The sequence below is a fragment of the Corvus cornix genome, chromosome 2 (assembly GCF_000738735.6).
Source record: "Corvus cornix cornix isolate S_Up_H32 chromosome 2, ASM73873v5, whole genome shotgun sequence".
In the NCBI taxonomy this organism is placed as follows: domain Eukaryota; kingdom Metazoa; phylum Chordata; class Aves; order Passeriformes; family Corvidae; genus Corvus; species Corvus cornix.
In genome coordinates, this window is record NC_046333.1 from 4,140,525 (window position 1) to 4,163,660 (window position 23,136).

At 47.5% G+C, this 23,136-nt stretch overlaps 1 protein-coding gene across 2 annotated transcripts in view; it reads left to right on the top strand.

Moving 5' to 3' along the window:
• Positions 1-23,136, top strand: part of VILL (villin like) — a 33,561-nt gene that overhangs the window by 7,983 nt on the left and 2,442 nt on the right. Inside the window, exons 2-20 of one of the 2 annotated variants that reach the window (XM_010394815.4) lie at positions 3,283-3,364; positions 4,842-4,916; positions 6,939-7,135; positions 9,028-9,136; positions 9,458-9,568; positions 10,965-11,164; positions 11,252-11,330; positions 12,683-12,781; positions 14,345-14,498; positions 15,497-15,597; positions 15,866-16,003; positions 16,537-16,695; positions 17,552-17,731; positions 18,657-18,802; positions 19,501-19,645; positions 19,975-20,163; positions 21,872-21,940; positions 22,565-22,576; positions 22,826-23,089. In XM_010394815.4, the coding sequence (XP_010393117.3) occupies positions 3,296-3,364; positions 4,842-4,916; positions 6,939-7,135; positions 9,028-9,136; positions 9,458-9,568; positions 10,965-11,164; positions 11,252-11,330; positions 12,683-12,781; positions 14,345-14,498; positions 15,497-15,597; positions 15,866-16,003; positions 16,537-16,695; positions 17,552-17,731; positions 18,657-18,802; positions 19,501-19,645; positions 19,975-20,163; positions 21,872-21,940; positions 22,565-22,576; positions 22,826-23,089 (2,496 nt within the window). In that variant the 5' untranslated portion in view covers positions 3,283-3,295. The remainder of the gene's footprint in view (positions 1-3,282; positions 3,365-4,841; positions 4,917-6,938; positions 7,136-9,027; positions 9,137-9,457; positions 9,569-10,964; positions 11,165-11,251; positions 11,331-12,682; positions 12,782-14,344; positions 14,499-15,496; positions 15,598-15,865; positions 16,004-16,536; positions 16,696-17,551; positions 17,732-18,656; positions 18,803-19,500; positions 19,646-19,974; positions 20,164-21,871; positions 21,941-22,564; positions 22,577-22,825; positions 23,090-23,136) is intronic. The other variant, XM_010394816.4, reaches the window with a different exon arrangement.

Below are 23,136 nucleotides of genomic sequence, written 5' to 3' on the forward strand. Positions count from 1 at the left end.
GATTTTGGCAGTGCATGGAGGGCAGCGGGTGTAAGGGAGACCCATCTGCCTTCACCCACTAACTTTGCTGCCTGGGTTGTGACAGGGAAAGCATTGATTTTAGCTCTGGAGGCTCCAGGTGCCCCTGGCTGACACATCCAGTCAAGGGGCAGCCACTGAAGTTCGGTTTTCAGGTTCTCTGCCCTCAGTCAAGAGCAGCACTTGTTCTTTGCAATTTAATTTATAGCACCTTAACCTGGTGGTGATGCCCAGCAGAGCAGCTCCAGGCCAGAAGCTGCCTTTGCCATGCAGTGGCTGCCTCTCAGCCCACATTTACGGGATGAACTTCTCTCGTCTTCCCATGGAGAGACGAAGATTTCCCTGGAAATGGTGGCGGTAGGATAGGCTGGTCCTGGAGGTGAAAGCTGAAAAAATTATTTGCATGTTACTAATGTGGGGGCAGAGATGAGCTACAGCTGCTTCTCCCTTCACAGGTAAAGCTGTGTCTGCGCCCAAGGAAGCAAATCCATCCCCATAACCAGTGATTTTCCTCAGTGAATTCCTGCCCCAGAGGCCGTTGACTCACACTTCTTGCCAATTTGCATTTCACCTAATGCTGAGCAAAACTGGTTTGACTGAGATAAGGACTACCTCAGACATTGCTGTTGAAACCCCACAGTGAACCCCCCAAGACTCTTAACATCCCCTTTTTCTTTTCTTCTTTTTAACTTATAAAAGTTTCTGCCCTTCATGATTTCAGCACAGATGGGAAGATTTCACTCCATAAATACCGTATTTCATGTCTGGACAGGAGTTGAATTATGGGATTCTCTGATTAAAACCCCGCATTAAATCATTAATGAAATTAGCTGTCTGATTATATAAGTCATATTCCTATTATTTCTAGCTTGGCCACCGGCCGAAAGAAGCTGGAAAGACCAAAGAAACAGCCAACTTTGTCTGTGATTCACACTCCCCCAGCTAAATGACTTAGGAGAAAGGGAGGGACACCCTTTCTCAGAAAAGTGGGGGGGTCAGCACTAATTGTGAGGTTTCAGATGGAGAAAGGATCCCCAGGAGTGAAGGAGATCCAAGATCCTCATTTTTAGTCAAATAGGTTTGATTGGGAATCTGTGGAGCACTGCTGGCTCTCAGAGGGTTCTGCCCAACACGACTTCCTGTGGTCAGAGGAATCTCAGCATCCTTTGGGTTAATTTTTCTGGGAGAGGTTGGGATGCTGGGAGAAGCAGGGATCCAGCTGTGTCTCACAGCTGGCCAGCTGCTGCTTTCCTGAGCTGTTAGCAGGAGAGCAAGACGGCTGCTGCCTCCCACTGGGAGAAGTGTCAGTGGTGCTAAAAAACTTCACTGCCCTCAAATATAAATGTCTTTACTGGCTTTGTTTTCAGGTTCTTCCTGTTATGATGCTGGAAGGAAAAACCCCTAAATAAATTAAAAAGATGGTTGAGGGGAAGAGGCTTCACTCAGGTTTTTCTTTGATAGGGACCTTTTGAATGTGATTTTAAAAGAAAGGAGGGGTCTTTTGGTTATTGAGACCATGTTTTTGTATTCAGTTTCTGATAGCCCTGTACTCCACAGCTAGTGAGTCAGGACAACATTTAGAACAGTGTCTGTTTCCTCTGTGGACACTGAAATATCTTCCTGGATCTGGCTTTTAATCTCTGTGGGTGTCAATCACCTTTCTGGGAATTGAGGTGAAAAATGTCTTTTTTTGTCCTTGCTGTTTGTCTTCTTGCCTGGAAGCTCTCTGGAGGAGCTGAGAGGGAGCTGAAGGTGGCTGAATGTGTTCCTGAGGCCACATGGACTCAGTCTCCAACAGTCCTTCAGCTCTGTCTGTGTTCAGGGAGGAATGAGTCTGACTCCTGCTGCTGAGCACTGCCAGACTGTGCCTGCTCAGGTAACAGAGAGGTGTTGGGGCTGTGCTCAAAACACCCCTGGAAAAACCTGCATTGCTCTATACCTGTGCAAGGAGCTAGGGTCTGGCAGCTCTGGGCTGTGGGAGATCTGGATGGACCAATGCTCCTGCCTGTGGCAGCATTTTTTGTTCTCTTACTTGGTGTGCAAACTCTCCAGGGTGACCAACACTTGTTACGCCTTTGTGGTGCCACGTGCAGCACATCCCTCCACGCTCTCGTAACACGAGCCGTCAACACCTTCTGGCAGGGACCATGTCTCTGCTCTTCCCCTCCTTCAGAAGAACAGTGAGCCGTGTTTTCTCTCGAGGCTGGGCCTGGATTTGTGAGCAGGATTGGCTCACAGGGGGAAGGCTGATGTGGGGTGTGCCCCTAGACAAACACAGGCTGTCCCGTGGCCGCTGCAGCAGAGTCAGCTCTGATGGGATGTAACTCCACGTTTTTATGTACATTTCTTGGGGGTTTCATTCGCTTCAGGAAGTTGCCCTGCAAACAAGCTGGGTTCAGAAGTTGTTTCTTGAGCAAAAACCTCAGCAGCAGGAACAGGGAGCATAGCTAAGGATAGTGATGTGCTTTTTTTTCCCCCACAACTGGTAGATACGATAGAGGATGGATGGGAGACATCCACCCATCAGAGGGGCAGCTGGAGACACCAAAACCATCTCAAATATTCTCAGACACCTTTGTGGGGGCAACTTGAAACCTGTTTCTTCCCCATGCAGGCAGCAGAGTTTAGGAAGCTGCTGGGCTCTGTGTAAAATAGACATTTTGGTTATTGACTGGATCACTGTGTGCTGTGCTGGCTGTGCTGGCTGTGCCTGCAGGGAGCTGGGAGCCTGGTGCCCTGCCCTGAGATACCTGCCTCAATTTAGACCTGAATCTTGTCCTGAAGTAGAAAGGCTTCATTCGTTGGGCTCCCAGTGCCCCAGGGCCAGGGGACCTGACCTGACCTGACCTGACCTCCAGTGACTGGCCCAGGAGTGCACAGGATTCCTGGAGGTCCACCCGTGTCTCCTCCACCTCGTGCCATGGTGGGAACAAACCAGTACTGATGTCAGGTCCCACACCCCAGTGGATCCTTTCCACCTGTTCAAATCCAGGGAAAACAATCCCCCACCCAAGCAACAGCGTCCTATCCAGTGTTTGCTGGGCTGTGATCCCACACTTGGCTTGGCCCTTCATGAGCATGGATAGCCTGGGAATGGGGGTTCATCCCACCTAACTGTTAATAGCAAAGAGACAGAGACACTTCAACGTGTGGATTATCTGTATTAAACCTCCACTGATGGTGAGAGCAACCCAGCTGACCAGCACACTCACTGTTACATCTAGTTATATATTTATTTTGTTTTTTTCTTCCTTTGCCTTCTAGCTCAGACTGCAGGATGACAGACGGTGACACAAATCTCCCAACCATCGAGAGAAGGCTGGGACTGCAGATATGGGGCATAGAGGTAGGACAAGAGCGGTGCCACGTGTCCTCTGCACATCTGTGTGTGTTTATGTTTTAAGAAAGATGAATTATTGCAGTAATCTGTGTGGGAAAAGAGGGTCCTACAGATAAGATACAGCGGGAAACAGACTCAGTGTCTCCCCATGAAATGTTCACCATGTTATTGTTTTGGTTTCCTGCTCTGTAAAATAGAGATGATAATATTTACTGAGGAAACAGGAATGTGGTGGGACTGAAACCATTCCTCCAGCACTGGAGGCTTTTCTCACCCCTTTTTGGAGCCAATGCAAGGCTGCTTTAACACACCAGAAACTCTCTGTTCCACCAAGAAGATGGGTTATCCATAGGCAGCCTTAGTCTACACCAGCAGCTGCTTGAAGACACCTATCTTTGCAGCAAAGGCATTCTGTGGAGTCTCTTTGTACTTTTTCCGTGCCTTTCCTGCTCTGTGTCACTGCAAGGAGAGATCCTGCAGCCTGTGAGGTCACCTTCTGCTGGTGATGGTGTCTGATTTTGGACTGGAGCCAAGCTGGGCTCAATTCTGCCTTATTCTGGCCCAATTCACCAAGAACATTCCCCTGCCATGAGAATGGGTTTAGATTGAGGTGCAGAATCCACTCAGGGAAGCAGTGGGAAGAGGCTCCAACATCGCCAAGTGACATTCTGCAGGTCACAGCTATGTTCCAAATATCCCAGGGCCTTCACCTTCCCATTTCTCTCCAAAGCACTGCACTGAGCTGCTTTCCAGAGGATCTGTAATTAGAGCCGTGTGGGTTCACAGGGGTCAAGCTGGTATGCTGGGAAACAAGTCGGGCCAGCAGAAGAATGCGTGTCTCCAATTTCAGGGAACCACAGAGCCAGCTCCAGCCCAGGAGCTGCCTGTGGACCAGTGGGTGGCACATCCAGACACCTGCACTGGGCAGGCATGGCTGGTTAATTATGCACTTGTGCCAGAGGAAGTCTGCAATTAGGGCCTGGAGGGGTGAGGGACCCATCAGTGTCCTCAGCTCTGTCTTTTCTCAGCACTGCTGGTTGTCCTGAACCCCTGGCAGAGTGGTTATCCTAACAAAGTGCTGGGAGATGTCCTTGAACTCATGGGCACTGAGTCAAAACAGTGCCCAAAACTAAACCTAGGATGAGATGTGCTTGCTCTCCTGGGAAATTCCCTGCAAATGCAAGCTCTGGAGCACTTCAGCATGACCTCCAGGTCCAAATCCACAGGATTGCAGAAAAGCAAGGAGACTAAAATATACTAGTCAGTCTGTACAAGCAAATTCATAATTTTTCCCTTCTCACCCCTTAGTATTTTGGAGAGTCCCTCCAAAAGTGGCTTTTCCCAGCTCACACACAGCCCTGCTTCTTCCTTCTCCAACCTCTGTCACCTCAGTGTTTTGTGCACCCCAGCCTGTCCTGTTTCACACACACCAACTTCTGGTTCTTCACTTTTAGCAATGACCCCAACTCTGATCTCCTTACAGAACATGAAGATGGTTCCTGTACCTGAAAAAGCTTATGGGACTTTTTTTGAAGGAGACTGTTACATCATTTTGCACGTAAGTAAGACAGCAAACACTGGTCTCTGGTGGGCAACTGGTTCGACCCTTTTTATTTAGATTTGCCTGGGTTCCTAGGTACCCTGTCCTGTGGGAAGAGCACTGCTGAAGTGGTTGTGCGTGTGTGCTCACCATCTAATCATGGATCTGAATCTCACGTGGCTGTTGCGACAACACTGTCTGTTTAGTCAATCAGAATTTCAGAGGAACCATTAACTTAGTAATTCATTAAAAGTGTTTATCTTCCAATCAACTGAGTCATGCCCAGGCATGGCAAAATCACCAGTACATTCCTGGAAAACTCAGTCAAGGCCCACATTTAAATGGTTTATGGGAGTCCTTGGGGGATGTGGGATGTGACCAGCTGGAGGGTCTCATTTTTAGCAGGTGATATGGGATATGAGGATGTTCCATGTCGTGTGTCACGTCAGCAGCAGAGGCTCTGCAGCCCATCTCACGTCCCCGTAAGGACTCTCCATCAGCCCCACCCAGATTTGATCCAGATCTACCTGCAACCAGCTGAACCTGGGCTGGCCAGAAGCACGAGGGACTGCTGAGAACCAGCTCAGCTCTGTGCAAACTGCCTCGTGTTCTCAGATATTGGCAGGAGGATGATGTGTTGCACTCACCTCCTAAAATCCCTTCCAAATCTCTTCGTCTGCATAGAGCAACCCAGGTCCCATTGTACCAAAACCCATCCATATGGTGGAAACCAGCAGCGTTTCCCACTTCCTGGTCTGAGTGTGCCTCCTGCAAACATCTCTGCCAGTGGGGAGGCAGCAATGCCTCCACTGCCCCACAGGGACCACGTGCACACCTGCCATGTACCAGGATGGGAAAGCAGGCTGGGATAGCACCAGAGGATGAGTCTTCTGCTCAAATTCCCCACACACGTGCCTTTAAGGTACCTTCTGAGTGCTGGAAGCCTGAGTTACAGGCCCACGAACATATGCTTAGAATACTCCTTGCAGGGAGCTGAGAGTGTAAATATGGATTTTGAGGCTCACAGGCTCAGCTTCTGTTGCAACAACTTCTCCAGGCAGAAGAGCCCTTAATCAGCCCACCACTCTCCTTTTCCTGGAAGACGGGATGGTAAAACCACTCCTCTTTGCATTCTGCTTCTTCACAGGAGTCTCCCCAAACAAAGATTGTCTGTGGCACAATGGGACTTTGATCATCTTCAATAGCAATGCATTAAATTGAGCAATTTTGCCACAAATTAATTATCTGTGCCTGAGGAACAGAGCTGTATTTTATTCAACTCCTTCTGCTGTGTTTCGCTGTGGTATCACTGCACAAAGCAAATAAACAGAACTTAGTGTCAAATCCACCTTATAAAATGAGCCTTTATTACCTTTCCCAGGTGTCCACGATGGGATTTAACACAGTGGGTGCTGAAAAATAAGTGGCACAACTCAAATAACACTAAGCACACCTTCTTCTCAGCCTGCTCGCCTACTTTTTCTAGGCTGCTGGGTTTTTTTGTAATGAGATGAATCCCAGCATGCACACACTGGCTCAGCTTCATTTGGAGTTATGTCTGTTTTGCAAGTCAGCAGGAATTCCGAGGCAGTTTGTGCTGCTCTGTCATGTGGTGTGAGAAAGACAACAGGAAAGAAAGGGTAGCATCTGCAGGCAAATAAATAGCAGTGTGCATTGCATTTCAAAAGGTGATAAGCGAGAAGAATCTGCTTTAAGTCTTAATAACAAAATCTACAAGAGCAGGACAAGATGAACACATTAATTTTTGTAATTGCACAGGAGCTCAGTTTTCCTTGATAACAGGAGTTATAAAAGAATATCAGTCAGAAACATCCTTCAGTTCAGTTTATAGAATCCATAAATGCTCTGCTGAATAAAGAGAGCTCCAGGCCGAGCTCCCAGGGAGTACCTGAGGCTCTGTCCTCTCTCCCCGTGCTCAGGAGAAAGGCAGAACTGGGGAAGGACTCTGTGGTCACTTGATTTCGAAACACAAAAATGGGCTTTGTCTTCATCCTGACTTGTCCTTCCCACCTCTTCCAGACCAAAAGGACCTCCCGCGGCTCCGCTGTGGATCTGCACTACTGGATTGGCAAGGATTCCTCCCAGGATGAGCAAGGGGCCGCGGCCATGTACGTCACCCAGCTGGACACAGCGCTTGGGGGCAGCCCCGTGCAGCACCGGGAGGTGCAGGGACACGAGTCCGAGACCTTCCAGAGCTATTTCCGCAACGGGATTATGTGAGTAGCTCAAAATGACCCGCAGGTGGTCGTGGCCCCTGGGGTTCCCCCTGCTTCTCTATGTCTCAGAGCCATCCATAGCTCAAAAATGTGAAAAGTATAGATCAGCACTGAGATTGGTTAAAATTCAGAGCAAAGAATTCCCATTTTGAAGGAATTATTTATACCATTGAGTTTGTAGCCGTGGCATTCTCTTCCACTGGTCATTTTCCCCGATATTTGCAGTAATTGCATCTTAACCTCCCTTTTGTTCACCCCAGGGTCTTCGTTCCTCTCCTCCACAGACTTTCAAGTGCCCATTCAGAGCACTTCAGACTAATATCCACCCTGAAGTGAAGTGCTGATTTGGCTCATACTGGGAAGGAAGTGGAAGGAAAGTTTGAATTTCTATCATTTAAAAGATACTGTTGAATATATGATATGTTGATATATTGAGTCCAATCCCAGGGTGTTTGCTCGCTCTGGGGTTTCTGGAAGGACTCCAACCACTGTCCTCCAAGGAAGATCTTCATTGGCAATAAACAGCCTGAGTGCCTTGGTTTCAAACAGCTGAAGGAAACTCAGATGAAAACCCATCCCGGGTCAATATCCTCCATCCCAGTCTGGCTGGGTATCTCTGTCTTGTGCATCTCAACAACCTCTCATGAATCTCCTCAGGACTTCTGAGACAGAAAAGTGCTTTTAGCCTCATCTTAAAGTAAGGGACAATGAAGGACTGAAAATCAGACTCTCGAAACCAGTCTATTTAGAAACCTATCTGCCTCTGAAATCAGCATGAATTAGAATTCTTCTGGGTCTAAACCACATCCCTGTGGTCAGTCAGGAAGTATGAGGCAGAATGAGAAATTAAAGCGAGCTCTTTCCACACCTTGGCAGGTGGACTAATCACCAGAGCATCCTTCTGTGGATGTTTTACACCAGGCCAAACAAGTCTAAAGTGCTGTGAATCACATTTCTGACCACAGTAGCCAGTACCTTTCCAGCTACAATAAAATACATCTATTATCCACATGGCAAAAACTATAATCAACAATTGTCCCTTTTTTCCCCTAAATGGCAATTGCATTGTGTAAATTATTACTGCAGTGTGAACAATGGATCTGTTTTCTAAAATGGTCTAGGATATGTAAGAGTGGATTAGACTTGCCCAAAAAACATTGAAAGAGCTCTGGGACTTCCTTTGGGGTTGTGTCCTCTCGTGATGTGACTGTGCAAAGTTGCCACAAGAGAGGGGATGGCCTTGTGGCATGATGTGATAATAGTGCTGACTGTGGCTACTGTAAAGTGTGGTGTTCAAGGATGGAAGAAAAAAATTGGGAGGTAAAATCTGAGAGACAGTGTTCTGTACCTGTTCACAGTTTTGTTCTGCTTCTGGCGACAGTTTCGTGTCTAAGCTACCTGTAATAGAAGAACTATTTTGAAGAAAACTAAATTTTAGCCGAAGGTTTGTTTTCTGCCAAGTCTGTTTCATATTTTAATTGAATGCTTATGGATATTTCAATTTTGGGATGCCACTGCCATGGTTAATGGGATTTTCAGTTTGGTTGTGTTTTGTTTCCATTGCCATCCCTGACCTGCCTGTTCAATTTCTCCCAGGATGTTTAATGCTTGGAATCGATGACCTTTAAAGTCTTGTCCAACCCAAATGATTTTAAGATTCTGTAATTGTGTGCACAGCAGCAACACAACACCCATAAGAGGCAGACAGACACCATGATAAGGGCCCTGAACAGCAGTGAGGCAACACAGCATTTGCCACTGCAATTTTAGGACTTTGAGGTTATTTTTCCTTTAGATTTTTCAGATGTTGCCAAAAGCTTGGGATGTTCTCAGAGGATAGAGGGGAAGGTATTTTCTAACCAGCTCTAACTCTATTCTCTGCTACACAACAGCTACAAGAAGGGTGGAGTGGCTTCAGGATTTAAGCATGTGGAGACCAACATGTACAACATCAAGCGTCTTCTTCACGTCAAGGGCAAGAAGCATGTGTCAGCCACAGAGGTAAGAAGAAGACCCTGCTCTTCTTATGGACCATTTCTGCTTCCCTTTCCTCCTACACTCATTTTTGAGCAGATTTGCCTGGTGGGTATCTCATTTCTGCACAAGAACTTCTGTTTCAGGACAGTTTTCAAGTCCTCACTTGAGGGTTTGGTGTTACCAAGAGAGAAGCCACTGTGCTCAGTGAAGAGCCAAGTGCCAGCAGAATGAGCACTCACTGCAAAACTGTTCTTACATCCCCAGGGACAGGTTTGCCATGGCTGTGACATGGCAGCTCTCCTTGTCCTGCCCACTTTGCCAAACTCTCTCATTTCCCTGTGGCAGGTAGCGCTCTCCTGGGACAGCTTCAATAAGGGAGATGTTTTCTTGCTGGACCTTGGTAAAGTGCTGATCCAGTGGAATGGACCCAGCTGCAGCATTGCTGAGAAATCCAGGGTGAGTACAGGTGAAAGTCACTTGGTTTAAGGTGGCATTTTTTGATGCTTAGGGAAAAAAAATAATAAAGAAAAAACTCACAGTGTTTTCACAGCGAAAATCTTAAGAGCAACAACATGGATATGAGCAAGGTAAATAATGATAAATTTTATATTTGCCCATCTGTTGGTTCTAGAGGCCTATGGAAGTGCTTTGCTGCATTTCAGGCCTCAGGCTGGGTTTCACAGGCAGCCAAGGGCACATCACTAGTTCCAGCCCCAGAAAGTCATCCAGCTCCCTCTGGAGCTCATCTCTATCCCTCTGTGCCCTGTAGTTTGCACGGCATAGGGTTAGAAAGTCAGCAGCTCCAGCAGGGTTAGCTGCAGTAACCACCCCAGGGTAGATTAATTTTAATTTTTTGTTTACAGAATCAACAGGAAATTCCGGCTTGGTCAGTATGAGACAAGCAGGAGTGCATTACCCAGGTGCTGATAGGTCAGATCTATAGCTCTTGAGGCACTTTGCAAAGGGATCATTATCCTTATTTTACTGATAGAGGAACCAAGACACCGAGATATAATGAAGCAGGAAATGGCAGTGGGTCATCAGCAAAGCTGGTGGCCGAGCTGGTGGTCATTTTAATATTAAAAGACAGGTGGGTCTGCTTTGTGCGTGGTGTCCCTTGATGAACTGGGAGAGGGGGAATCTCCACAGGGAATGCCATTTTTGGGGCACAGTGAAGATCCTGTGGATACTGAAGAAGATATAAAGCAATCCTCAGCACAGGAGGGGGAGCAGGTTCATGGCTGCTGGGTTCATCTCAGGCCTCAAGCTGGTCATTCCCTACATCTAATAAAGAGAGGAATCTTTCAAAGCTAATGCAGTAAGAGTCATGGAACAAAAAAAAATTCAATGGAAAATGGAGATTTCAGCCTAATTAGCTGCTTGACATTTCACGCTGCTTCTTTCACAGAAGACATCCATGTTTTTTGAACACTTGAAACATTTAAGTGTAAAATGTCACTGCGGGGCAGCCGGAGTCCTGCAGCTCTGCAGCATCCTGCCTCATTGGCCTCAGCATGTGTGCATCTCTCCCCCAGACCATCCCACGAGACCACTGGACCTGCTTGTGTACAGTCACACTCAGGCAGCGCCTGTTGTGGCTCCCACACGCCTGTGCCCTGCGGGAGCCGCATCAGCAGCGGCTACAATCAGCAATATTTTCCTATGAGTTAGTTAATAACCAGGCATTACAGACATATCTGCTTCTTTAATAGCTAAATTTGGAGGACACTAGGAGCTTCAGAGAGCTGTGATAACCTGGCTTGGGCTGTTGGTTCTCAGTCATTGCTTGGGATCCGGGGCTCGCTGAATTTGTGGTGTGTGTCAGGACTTACCCCTGCGGGTCCTTGTGCAGGGTCTTGCTCTGGCTCGGAGCATCAGGGACAGCGAGAGGGGCGGCCGTGCCCAGATTGGCATCATTGACAACGAGAGGGACTCCCCAGACCTGATGCAGATCATGAGGATGGTGCTGGGCGAGAGGTGCGGGGAGCTCCGCGACAGCATCCCCGACACCAAAGCAGACGAGCTGCAGAAAGCGAATGTCCGGCTCTACCAGTAAGTGCTGGGCTGTGCTCCAAACCCCATCCCTTCTCACAGAGGGCTCTGTGGGGTCTAACTCAGCTCGGTGGCTCTGTCTTGCAGTGTCTATGAGAAGGATAATGACCTGGTGGTGCAGGAGATGGCCACCCGGCCCCTGACGCAGGATCTGCTCCAGCACGAGGTGAGAGAAAGCCAGAGTGGCCTTTCCAGCGAGAAAGGGAGGCTGTGGCTCACTTTGTTTTCAGCTGAGCACCTGTTTTCTGGAAATTATTGGGCCTTCCATCACTAGGACAACTTAGCCCTGCTGTTAGGTTAGGACAGCTTAGCCCTGCTACAATCTCAGCAGCCGGAGGTAGGTGGTGTGTTGAAGCTGTTCCAAGAAGAGATGGCAAATTGATGCTCTCAGCCAAGGATTATGTTAGCTTGGCAATCACAGTGAGGGAGAGCTGCATACCAGGAATAAATTCCAGATGGAATGAAGGCTTCTTAATACCTGATGTTCAGGGATAGCCTTCCCTCTGCTGACTCCGGAGCAAATAAATACCCTGCTCACAAAGCCAGGGAGATTTGTTTTCCTGCTGTATCAAGTGGCTGGTCTCAGTGACCCACCCTGGAAGGAGATTTCCATGACAGACCCTGTGTGCAGAGTTTTTCAGAAAACAGAAGCTTTTCCTCTGACTAAAATTTGGCAGAGAATTGCTCATCCTTAATTCTCTGCAGTGCAGACCAGCCTATTCCAAAGCACCATTGTGCCGCAAGCCTCCCGCTCCCCTTTTCATCCTGATGTCAGCCTTGTTAAAACCTCAGCCTCCCTTTGCAGACATATGAAGCCTTTGTTTTTCCTTTCATAGTTCAGTTTGAAAAAGGAGCAGCCTTTGGTCCCACAGCGTGTTTGGAGCACCAGCTCTCTGCAGTGGGGATGGGCTCAGCACACACCTCATCCCCTTCGGGTTCGGGTCCTGCTGCGTTCACAGCAGTGCAACACTTTCAGCTCCAGATCAGGGATCTAAATGAAGGCAGATTATTCACGTCTAACTTGGACCTTTCCTGCTCCTTTAGTAGCAGATTTGGGTGTAAATGAGCACCACCAGCAGCAGGCTGGGGGTGATATTTCAGCATACACTTCTCCTGGTCCCTTTTAGAGGTGGTGGTGGTTTTGGTTTGAGAACTTCTTCTTTGAGGTGGTAATAGCCAGTTTTGGGCAATGCCTAAGAAAAACACATATTTTAACTAATTACAATTATAAATCTGCAGCCTGGGCAAGATGTGCCCACACCTGTGGACCCCTGCCCTGTGGGGTTGGTGGTAGCTGTACTCTATTTATGAACCATGATAAATTCATCCTCTGTTACTTCTGATAATGGTTGCACCAGGGTTAAAGCTCTGCAAGGCAGAGAAGTGAGCTAGATATACATCTAACCTAAGTCTTCAAGAAGGATCCAACCTGATCAGGCTACAAATGATGAGCTTCTCCTGCACAGAGCTTTTCACATATGGTTTTTTCTCTTTCCTGTTTTTTCGGTTTAACCTCAGGACTGCTACATTTTAGACCAAGGTGGCTTCAAAATTTATGTCTGGAGAGGAAAAGCCTCCAGCCCAGAAGAGAAAAAAGCAGCATTCACTCGAGCTGTGGTGAGTTGTAATACAGTGCAAACAATGTCGTGGGTGGCTGATATGTGCTGATCTAGATCTGACCACTAATTACAATTAAGTGTAGGTCTTGGGGAGCTGGCCTGTGTAATAACAGAGAGAGAAGTTAAATGTCTAGGGGAGGCATGATGACATAAACACAAATTTGTTAGTCATCAAATTGTGCTAGGACTAAGACCTGCCACTAAAACTAAGAAAAAAATGGTTAGAGAAAATAAAGTATAAAAGGAAATACTTTTCTGCGTGGTAAATAGTGAACTTCTGGAATCTGTTGGTTCAAGGGATGGTGGAGTTAGAGAGGATCAGCAGGGTCAAGATGGGATTAGGCAAATTCATGGTCAAAAGGTGGGTAAACAGATATGAAAGGGGCTCTGACATCCATGTGTTATTTTCTGTCAGAGCATTCCTCATCTCTTCCTCTCAGAAAAATTAGCCTCAAGGGAGCCCAAGCAAGTAAGGCATTTGGTATTTTTTTACAAGTTGGCATGCTGAAGTGAAGACTGTGGGGTAACATAACTTCTAATTAGCCATTTACTTATGGAAGGACCATAAATGGCCTCATCTTCCATGCGATCTAACTAGGAGATAATAAATTTCAGTGGTTTCACCTTCAGTAAGGTCCTACCTGGAGACACCCAGCTTCAATAGGATTGCAGCTATTGTCTCAGAGAATAAAAGCTTAAAAAAACTCTGCCTTAAAACTTATCTCACTGTCCTCTCTGCTCCTTTCAAGAGCTTGACTCAGGCTCGTTTTAGTAGGCAATCAGCTCTGCCAATTCTGGCCCTGAGCTACACATGTAGAACAAAAGATATGTCTTTCTTTCAGTGTGGCAGGTGGGAGGGATGGGAGGACCATCTGCTCTGCTTTTCCTTGGGGGCAGTGTGTGGTTGCAGCTTTTACAGCTGAAGCTGGATGCTCAGAAAGCCACAATCAGGCTCCTTCCCCGAACCACTGCTGCCAGCACTGCACCTCGGGTCATCCTGGAGCCTGCTGAGATAAACACAAGAGCGGTTCCCAAAACTGAGCAAGGATTTTGGCATTGTGGCAGAAGGCAGAATATGTTCTTCACACTCATATTGTATCAAGCACCTCTGTTGAAGTAATCTTTTAACTCAGTAGTAGCACTATTGCAAAGAAATGATATGGGTTTGGGGAAAAAAAAAAGAAGAAAAAAGATTTGTGAGAGTTTAATCCCTTCAGAACAGACTTCATGCTCTGGGTGCTTAGCTGTCTCCACCCCTTCACTCCCATGCTCGCTACCAGGCTACAGGCAGGACAGTCTTCCTGGCTTAGAGAGGGACAAAAAGTTTGGAGAAAAGGGGTAGGGGTAGGGTTCAGTCCCCTAAAGACAGAAATAAACATGGATACTACTGCAAGAGTCTGCTGTCACCTCTGATTAGTCTGAATGCAAGTCTTGGGTGAATCCTGCCCTGTATTCAGTGAGGGATGTTCACCCTTGGGGCTGGTTCAGGTTGACACCCTCCCTCTTATATCTGTAAAAAGCTCACTGTGTCCCCACTAATGACCTTTCTGAACCCCACCAGGGCTTTATCCAGGCCAAAGGCTATCCTTCATCCACCAACGTCGAGGTGATCAATGATGGAGCAGAGTCAGCCATGTTCAAACAGCTCTTCCAGAGGTGGACAGAAAAGAATGAAACACAAGGGCTGGGCAAGGTCTACACTACTGGCAAAATTGGTGAGCACGTTGGTCCTGGGTTTGTCTTTCCTACCTGTGCTGAGCAATAGCTGAGGGAACATCATTCACATCAGCTGTCTCCTGCCTTCAGGATCTTGAAGTCTAATACACATTCTCCTAGTGCCTTGTATTTTCCATCTCCTTCAGTAGATGGAAAGGGTTTGTGATCTCAGTAACATTCAGCTCTGCTGAATTTTCTTATATGAACGAAATTGCCACTTAATCTTAAATGTGAATGTTGGCAGAGAGTCACTCCCCTCTGAACAATTGTATGTAAGATTCCCACTTGCAGAACTTCCAAATTTCCTTTATAAAGGGCTAATGCTGAGCCTGATAAGGATTTCTGCTTTAATTTACACTGGCATCCATCCGATCCCCTCCTGGTGTCAGTGGAACGATGCTGTATTTGCACCGGGTGTAAATGGTGTATTTATCACGCTGCTGAAGGGAATATTGCAATGCATTAACCCCGAAGACTAAACAATTCCAAAGAGAGAGAACTTGTTGATGAATGATGGGGAGGTGACAGAGATGCTGAACATCTCCATCAATAATAGCCTGAGAGCCACAAATCTCTTTCCCTTGCAAGTTCCCTCTTTTCTCTCCATCTCTGTTTTTCTCTGTGCTGTCCATCAATACTCTCTTTGTCATGAGCTGGAGAAATGTAGGCATTTTATTTCTGAAACCAACATTTTAAAAGGAGGGAAATGTTTATAGATTTGGAGAACAATCAAGAATTTCCAGTCAGGAGGCTACGAATATTTTTACCAGCCAGCCATCACTGGAACATGCTGTATGGCCAATTCCCACCTGTAAGAGGTCAACACTGAAATGTGTGAGCTCTTGCATTTCCCAAAATCAACACTGGTTTACTGGGGGCAGGAGTGGCTTCTTGCAAACCTGGGCTGTATAATGGTCGTGTGTGAGGATGATGGGAAGGGTTTGTGTCTTTTTGTGCATTCACTGTGTTCTTATTTTTATTCTGCTGACACACACAGCCAAGGTGGAGCAGGTGAAGTTTGACACCACCCAGCTCCATGCCAGACCAGAGCTCGCAGCTGAGCAGAGGATGCTTGATGATGCCTCTGGGGAGATTGAGGTGAGACAGCTCCTTTGGCTGACAGAGGGTGCAGCAATCAGCCTGTTTCCAAGCTTCACTTGATTTGTTCAGCTTGGGGGAGACTGAGGATGCACCTCATGGCAGTTTACAGCTTCCTCACGAGGGGCAGGCACTGAGCTCTTCCCTCTGGTGACCAGTGACAGGACATGAGAGAACACCTGAAGTTTCAGTGGTGTGTTAGCCAAAGGGCTGTGCTCTGTCCTCACCTTGACTCCACTGCTGCTCACCGAGCTGTTTTGTTCCCTAGGTGTGGAGGATTGAGGACTTGCAAATGCAGCCAGTGAATCCCAAGGCATACGGGCAGTTCTACGGGGGTGACTGCTACCTGGTCCTGTACACCTACCTGAGGTCAGGCAGACCCCACTACGTCCTCTATATGTGGCAGGTAAGTCAAAGCAGAGCAGAGGGTACTGTGCTGTGCCTGCTGTACAAGCCTAAAGCTGAAAGAAGTAATTGCACACAAAAACCCCAACCCAAGCACCCAGAAGAACTCAGATACCCTTTGCCCATCAGTTTCAAATACCCCAAGCTGTCCTTTGTAGGCAGCATGGACACTGATCCCAAAATGGCATCGGATTGAGCACTGACGAAGTCAGAAAGAGTGAAGGATGATGGGGCTCACAGTGCTGAGGTCAAACTTTGGAGTCAGACTGTCCCTTAAAGCCTCACTTCCTGGAGTTTTGAGGGTATATGAACATCTCTGCTTTCCTTTTTAAAGTATATTTTCATGCAGAGAGAAGCTTCAAAAATGGGGCTTTAAAGTCTACAAAACCAGAATGCCAGTGAAATTTAAAGATAGGAAGTTTTAACTCTGATCTCACAACACTACACACTTTGGGATTGGCAAGATGTTGGATTGTGAAGAGGTTTGTACCCTTGCTGTCATCCCACTGCATGTTTCACCTCCCTGTCCCCCAGGGCCGCCACGCCTCCGTGGATGAAATCACTGCCTGTGCCCTCAATGCCATCGAGCTGGACAAGAAATATGGGGATGAGGCCGTGCAGGTGCGAGTGACAATGGGCAAGGAGCCCAGGCACTTCCTGGCCATCTTCAAGGGCAAGCTGGTCATCTACGAGGTAACGTGGCTTTGGGAGGTGGGAGCACCAATGATGGCTTGGCAGCTGCAATGGAAATAGTCCAGTAAAAATGGGCTGATATTCAGGAAAGGAGCCTGCCAGCTCTGCACGGCCTGGCAGAGGGGACATTTCCAGTACTTCCCAAGCAGTCTGAACACTCTTGCTGTAAACACAGTCCTGGACTGACCCAACTCAGTTGTCCACCCCTGAGCTCCAGCAGTGATGTGTGATGTTCATTCCAACTCCATCCCGAAATATTTTGCAGTTATAATAAGGAAGTAATCCTGTGAATCATAGATGCTGCTGTCCAGAAAGGGTCCTCCAGAACATCCTACAAACCTGATTTGAATTGTCCTTGCCTGAATTACATCACGTAACTACCAACCCACTTCACTTTCTGCCTTGACTGCTGACATCTGTGGTGGAGAAATTCCAAATGACTGTGGGAGAGGGGGATTGCCCTCAGCTCTCAGTGTTGGTCCCTCTGTATGGTTTCCACAGCAGATGTTCAGCTGAGCACAGGTAGAAAGCAGGGTCCAGCTGCCTTGCCCAGTTTGCATGGCAAATCCCCTACAGACTCCAAAATCTGGTCACATTGATCTTGAGGATCTTGATGGGAACTGGTCAAGGCTCAGTAATCAGGGAGAAATGTGGGAGTTGTGCCATGTGGGTTTCATTCTGACCTGGAATCAGCAGGTGTTTGGATTTCTTTGCCTGCTTAGTGCAGAACAATGGTCCATCATTGCAACAGTGAGGAGGGCTGCAAGCCCCAAGCCTTCCTCAAATCAATCACACCCTGGATCTGTGTGTCCTCCTCACCTCCCAGTACCACCCTTCCCTCTCTCTCTCCTTGCAGGGTGGCACGAGCCGGGCTCAGAAAAGCTCTCCCGAGCCAGCGATCCGCCTCTTCCAGGTGAGGGGCACCGATGAGGTGAACACAAAGGCCACAGAGGTGCCAGCCCGAGCCTCCTCCCTCAACTCCAATGATGTCTTCCTGCTGACCACCAGCCAAGTCTGCTACCTGTGGTGTGGGAAGGTGAGTCTGCAATGAGACATGGGGAGGCAGCCAAAGGAATCCGGAATTGCTGAGGTGGGGCTTGAGTCTCCTGCCTCCACTAGGTCATGGAGGTGAATCCTTGGGCAGGTGGCCCATTAATTCAGTGGAGAAATGGACTCAAATTGCAGCAGGGGAGGTTAATATTAGATATTAAGAAATATTTCTGAACCGAGAGGGATACCAAGTATTCGAACAGAATGCCCAGGGGAATGGTGAAGTCACCATCCCTGGAAGTCCTCAACACGTGTGGATGTGGCACTTGATTAACACGGTTTAGTGGTGCTGGGTTGGCAGTTGGACTTCATGATCATAGAGGTCTTTTCCAAACTTCATTATTCAGTTGACAAATGTGCACACAGGAAAGGGCTCTGTCTGTGGAGGGTCAGCAGCAAAAGCCCTCTCCACAACAGTAACCCATGCTGGGGTTCACCTCACCACGTTGTAGTTGTTCACACAGCTTTCAGGTGAACGAACCACCCCACATTTTCCAGCTGTAAGAAATCAGCCAGGATGAGAGCAAATTAATTTCTCTTGTTTCAGTCATGTGTGTCAGGATGAGATGGTAGATCAAACCAAAGCAGAGAAGTTGTGGATGCCCCATCCCTGGAAGTGTTCAAAGCCAGGCTGGATATGGCTTGGAGCATCCTGTTCGAGTGGAAGGTGTTCCTGATGATCTTTAAAGTCCCTCCTACCCCAAATCATTCTGTCATTCTGTGAGTTTTGCTCTAGGTGCTGTTGGCTGCACTAAATTTTCCTTCAAGGACTAGAAATGGATTCTGAGTGATCACCTCAAGAGTATTCAAGCAGGTCTAAAGCTCTCCAGAGCACTAAACCAGCTTTTCCCCATGGATAAGTTCTGCCAGTCTGGCCCTGACTCCACCTCAATCTTTTATCCTGAACACAGGGATGCAGCGGAGATGAGCGGGAGATGGCAAAAATGGTGGCTGACATTGTTTCCAGGCGTGACAAGCACACCATTCTGGAAGGACAGGAGCCTGCAGAGTTCTGGGAAGCTCTGGGAGGCAAAGCACCTTATGCCAGTGAAAAGAGGTAATAGTGACCTGCTTGTTCCTCTGGGCCTGGCTAGGGGACATTAAGCAAGGCATCAAAACTTTGCAGGAAAGTGAATACTTTGTTACTGTGTCCTCTGTAAAGGGAGCACGAGGCCAGAATATCACCAAAACCTTGGTCAGAAACCACACCAAGATGTTTCTTTCCTGGCTTTTGGGCCAGGAGTTCTTGTGAATGAGGAGCTACAGGTCCAAAGCCTGCAGACAAGGGTGTGCTACATTCTCCTTTTCCCCCAGTAAACTCATCCCATATCTCATCCTAAGAACTGCAGGAACCACATGCTCCATTTCCAGCCATTGTCATCAGCAGCCCCAGGAGAATCGTGATACTAAATCTGATTTTTAACAACATGGATTTCTCCAGCCCTCTGGGCAGGTGATTGTTTCCTTTGCAAAAAAGTGATCTGGTGTGGCTTTCACCTGACATCAGGCTCGTTGCCACAATGAGAGAAGAATTCTGCTTTTGTCCTCCTTGGATGCAGAAAAAATTACCTTTAAAAATCCTTAAAATGCTCTGAGAATCCCCTGAAACCTGATATTGCTGACTTTCAGGCTTTTATGCCATGTTCCACCTCTTCCTTCAAGGCCATGACATGTAGCTTCAGGGCCCTGCAATAAGCCAGGAGGGAAAGATTTCCACCTTTCTTGCTTTTTCCCCCCCTGCCATGCATGAGGCAGGTTCCAGGAGCAGGTCACACACTACCAGCCTCGCCTTTTCGAGTGCTCCAACCAGACAGGTCGGTTCATCATGACGGAGGTGGTCGGGTTCTGCCAGGAGGACCTGGATGAAGATGATGTCATGCTGCTGGACACGTGGGAAGAGGTCAGCAAAAGCCTCCTCCCCTTCTCCCCAGACATATTTTCAAACAGGTTGTGGCTTTAGTTGGTGTTTATTGAGTTGAGTCTCGGCCCATGACTGGTTCCATCTACCTTGAAATGTGTAAGATATACCTGAGATATTTATGCTCCATGCCTGTCTCAAAAGCAAAATCTTCCTTGGCTGGGGGTAAATCAGGGCTCAGAATCACAGGGAAATACTGGGAAAACACATTTCCGATCTTGTCTCTGCTCCCATTGGCAGGGGAGAACAAACAGCCACGTCTTCACAGGTTCTAAAGGCTCACTGACCTTCAACACCTTCTCCCCTTGCAGATTTTCCTTTGGGTTGGCAAAGCCTCCAACGCACAGGAGAGGAACGAGGCGATTGCCTCGGCCAAGGAGTATCTCAAGACCCATCCGGCTGGGAGAGACTTGGCCACTCCCATCATCCTGGTGAAGCAGGGCTATGAACCCCTCAACTTCACAGGATGGTTCAACGCTTGGGACCCCTACAAATGGAGTGTAAGTTGCTGGAAAAGCCCTGTGGTGCGCTCGTGTTCTCAGTGGTGCCTAGAGGGTGTTGTTGTCAGTGAGTATATGATGCATGGACTCAAACCTCGCTAGGACATGTCCTGAGCTTCAGAGAACCATGGAATGGCTTGAGTTGGAAGGCACCTTAAAGATCATCCAGTTCCAACCTCCTGTCGTGTGCAGGGACATGAGTTCCTGGTGCTGTCTGAGCAGCTTCTGCTCCTTCACCAACAAAATGTATCTGTTTGGTCAAACTGAGGCTTTTGTAAATGTAAATAAATGTGCCTCAACTCAAAATATTCACATTTTTATAAATATTAGGCTCCAAATCAGGTTTGCTATTTCAGCTAAAAAGAGGTGGGGACTACAGGTGGTAAAATCAAGTTCAGAGAGAAGACAGACACACCCCACATCATAAGGATAAAAAAAACCCCAAACCAAACCAACAAAAGTTCGTTGTTGAAAATGCAACCACAGAGGCAAATTTATGACCCAGCTTTAAGGGCAAACTGTGGAGAAATGAAAGATGTGAGCAGACAGGTCTCGTGTTCAGGTTTGTGGAAAACCCATCAGAGCCCAGGAGCTTCTGAGCAAGGTCACCCTTGGTTCCTGCACACCAGCCTTCAAAAGCAGAGTTACAAATACCAGCTCCTCCCTGTATGGAAGTGGAAACCTGCCCCAGAAGATGACTGGGAAAGAAAAATTCCTTTCTCCCCTCTTTCCCTGGGACTTCACACTGCAGGGAAACTCTTGCAGAGATATTTTATTTCCTGTATCTGGGTTTGCACTGTCTTTCTTCCCAATCCGTGTGGTGGTGAAGAGCCTGTCTTGACAGCTGGATCTGGAGAGATAAGACAGCAACTCGCAATGACCCTTAAAAATACGTTGATGCTTAGAACAAAGGTCAAAACTTGTGGGTTTGTTTTATTTTTTTTCCGAGAAACTGCTGAAAAACAAGGATACAGTTCATAAAATATGTGCCTCTAAAAATATCCCCTGTAGGCAGCTTCAGCAACTACAGAGAAGCCATCCAAACTGTTGACATCCCAGAAACATCTGGTGTGTGTTCTTTGCTCAGTTTTGGGTCTAAATCTGTTTTCTCTGCAGTCCATGTGTTTACGTTGCTTGTGCTTGTTGGGAAACTTTGTTGAATGATTCTGTGAAGAACTGACATCTCCTGGCTGCTCAGGAAAACACAGTCATGAGCTTTGCCAGTTTATCTAGCATATTCCATTTTTTTAAAATAGGAAATAAGAGATATCTGGTAATACATGGCACCTAATTACAAGAAGTCAGGACTTGAGGCTTTGAAAAAATCTGTTTTATCTAAATTAATCAGGAAAGGGGAAAAGAGAAATATTATTTCAGGCATTGCAAGATTCATCTAAAATATAAAAGATTTAAACCGAGCAGTAAATATTATTTCTCTTCATTTGCCATCTGCTCTAAAGTCTTTAAGTTTCCTGGTTTCACCTGTTATTGTACAACTACAAAGGCTGAAGTCCATTTTTTTTCTTTGTTTTCAAGTGAAAGCTCAAATTCTGGCAGTCTCCTGATTCCAGGGGCTGAGGTTTGCAGGAGCTGCCACCTCAGTGGCCATCACTGGTCTGTAAAATTCATGATCTCTTGAGCCCATTACAGACCAGGAATGTGGGCTAAAGGCAGCCCATGGCTCTCACAGCTCTCTCTTTCCCTTTAGGATGGCAAGTCCTACGAGGAAATGAAGAACAGCCTGGGAGACGTGTCAGCCATATCCGAGATCAAAGTGGTGAGTTGTGTCTTGGCCATGCAAGTAGGAAACACCTGGGTTCAAACACCACCACATCCCCCAGCCTGTTTGCACAAAGGAGGGGACACCAGGATCAGGGCAGGGATGAGAGCCTCAGGCTTCCAGGGTCAGAGCTCCTCTGCAGGAAGCAGAGGGAGATGTGATAAATTACCCATAAATACACCCAGACCTCCTGGGCCTTTTCCAGTCCTCCTCAGAGGCATCTGTGAGCAGGACATTGCCCAGCTGCTTTAATGCAGAGCACATCAAGGTGTGTGCAGCTCAAAGAGGGTGCAGTTAAATGTTTTGTGAGAGTTTGCAGTGGTGGAGCCCCTGAGATCTCAAGCAAGGGTCCCCGATCAAGAAGGGCATAACCCAGTGGGGGATCCTCCAAAGCACAAAGGAAATGAGGTCCCAGCAGTCCCAAATGCCATTGTCACACGGGTCAGTTCTGCCCTGGGCAGGGTCAGGATGAAGGCTGGAAGGAAGTGGCAGGTTTGGATGAGGACAGATGGCTCATCAGGGAGGGGCGTGCAGGTAATTTAGTCATTTTAGACATGGTAGACATCTAACCTCGCCTTCTGTCATCCCACATGTGCCTTCCCCTGATGTTATCTTGAGAAGAATGAGACTGCTGTAAGTATCCTCAGTTCTTTGTAAGAGCTCTCATTAGTGTGTGCTTTTAGCAGTCCTAACACCAAGGTGTAGCATTTACAGAGGCGCTGCACTAACGCTTTAGTTGCGACTTTCCCCTTGCTGCTTTGGAGCTACAGACAGTCTGTGCCAGAAGTAGTCCCCCACAACCCCAGCAGAAAGATCCTGGGATCATCCCCAACTTGCTCTGCCAGAGCATCTCATCCTGATGTGTTTTCCTCCATTTGTCAGGACCTGAACAACCTCAGCCTGAACAAGAGGACCCTCAGCACCTCCAATCTGGCTGGTTCAGGTACAGCAAGTGCCTCCTCAGAGTACAAATCTCACTTCAGCCACAGTGACAGCAACAGCTACAGCAACAGCAGCAACTACAACAGCAACAGCCTCAGCAGCCCTGCCATGGTGCCCAACGGGGAAGAGATTTACTCCCGAGAGGTGCTGATGCACAGGACGGTGGATGAACTTCCAGAAGGCGTGGATCCCACTAAAAAAGAGGTGGCAGCATTGCTGGTTTAATGCCTTTCTAACTTAACCTGGAACTG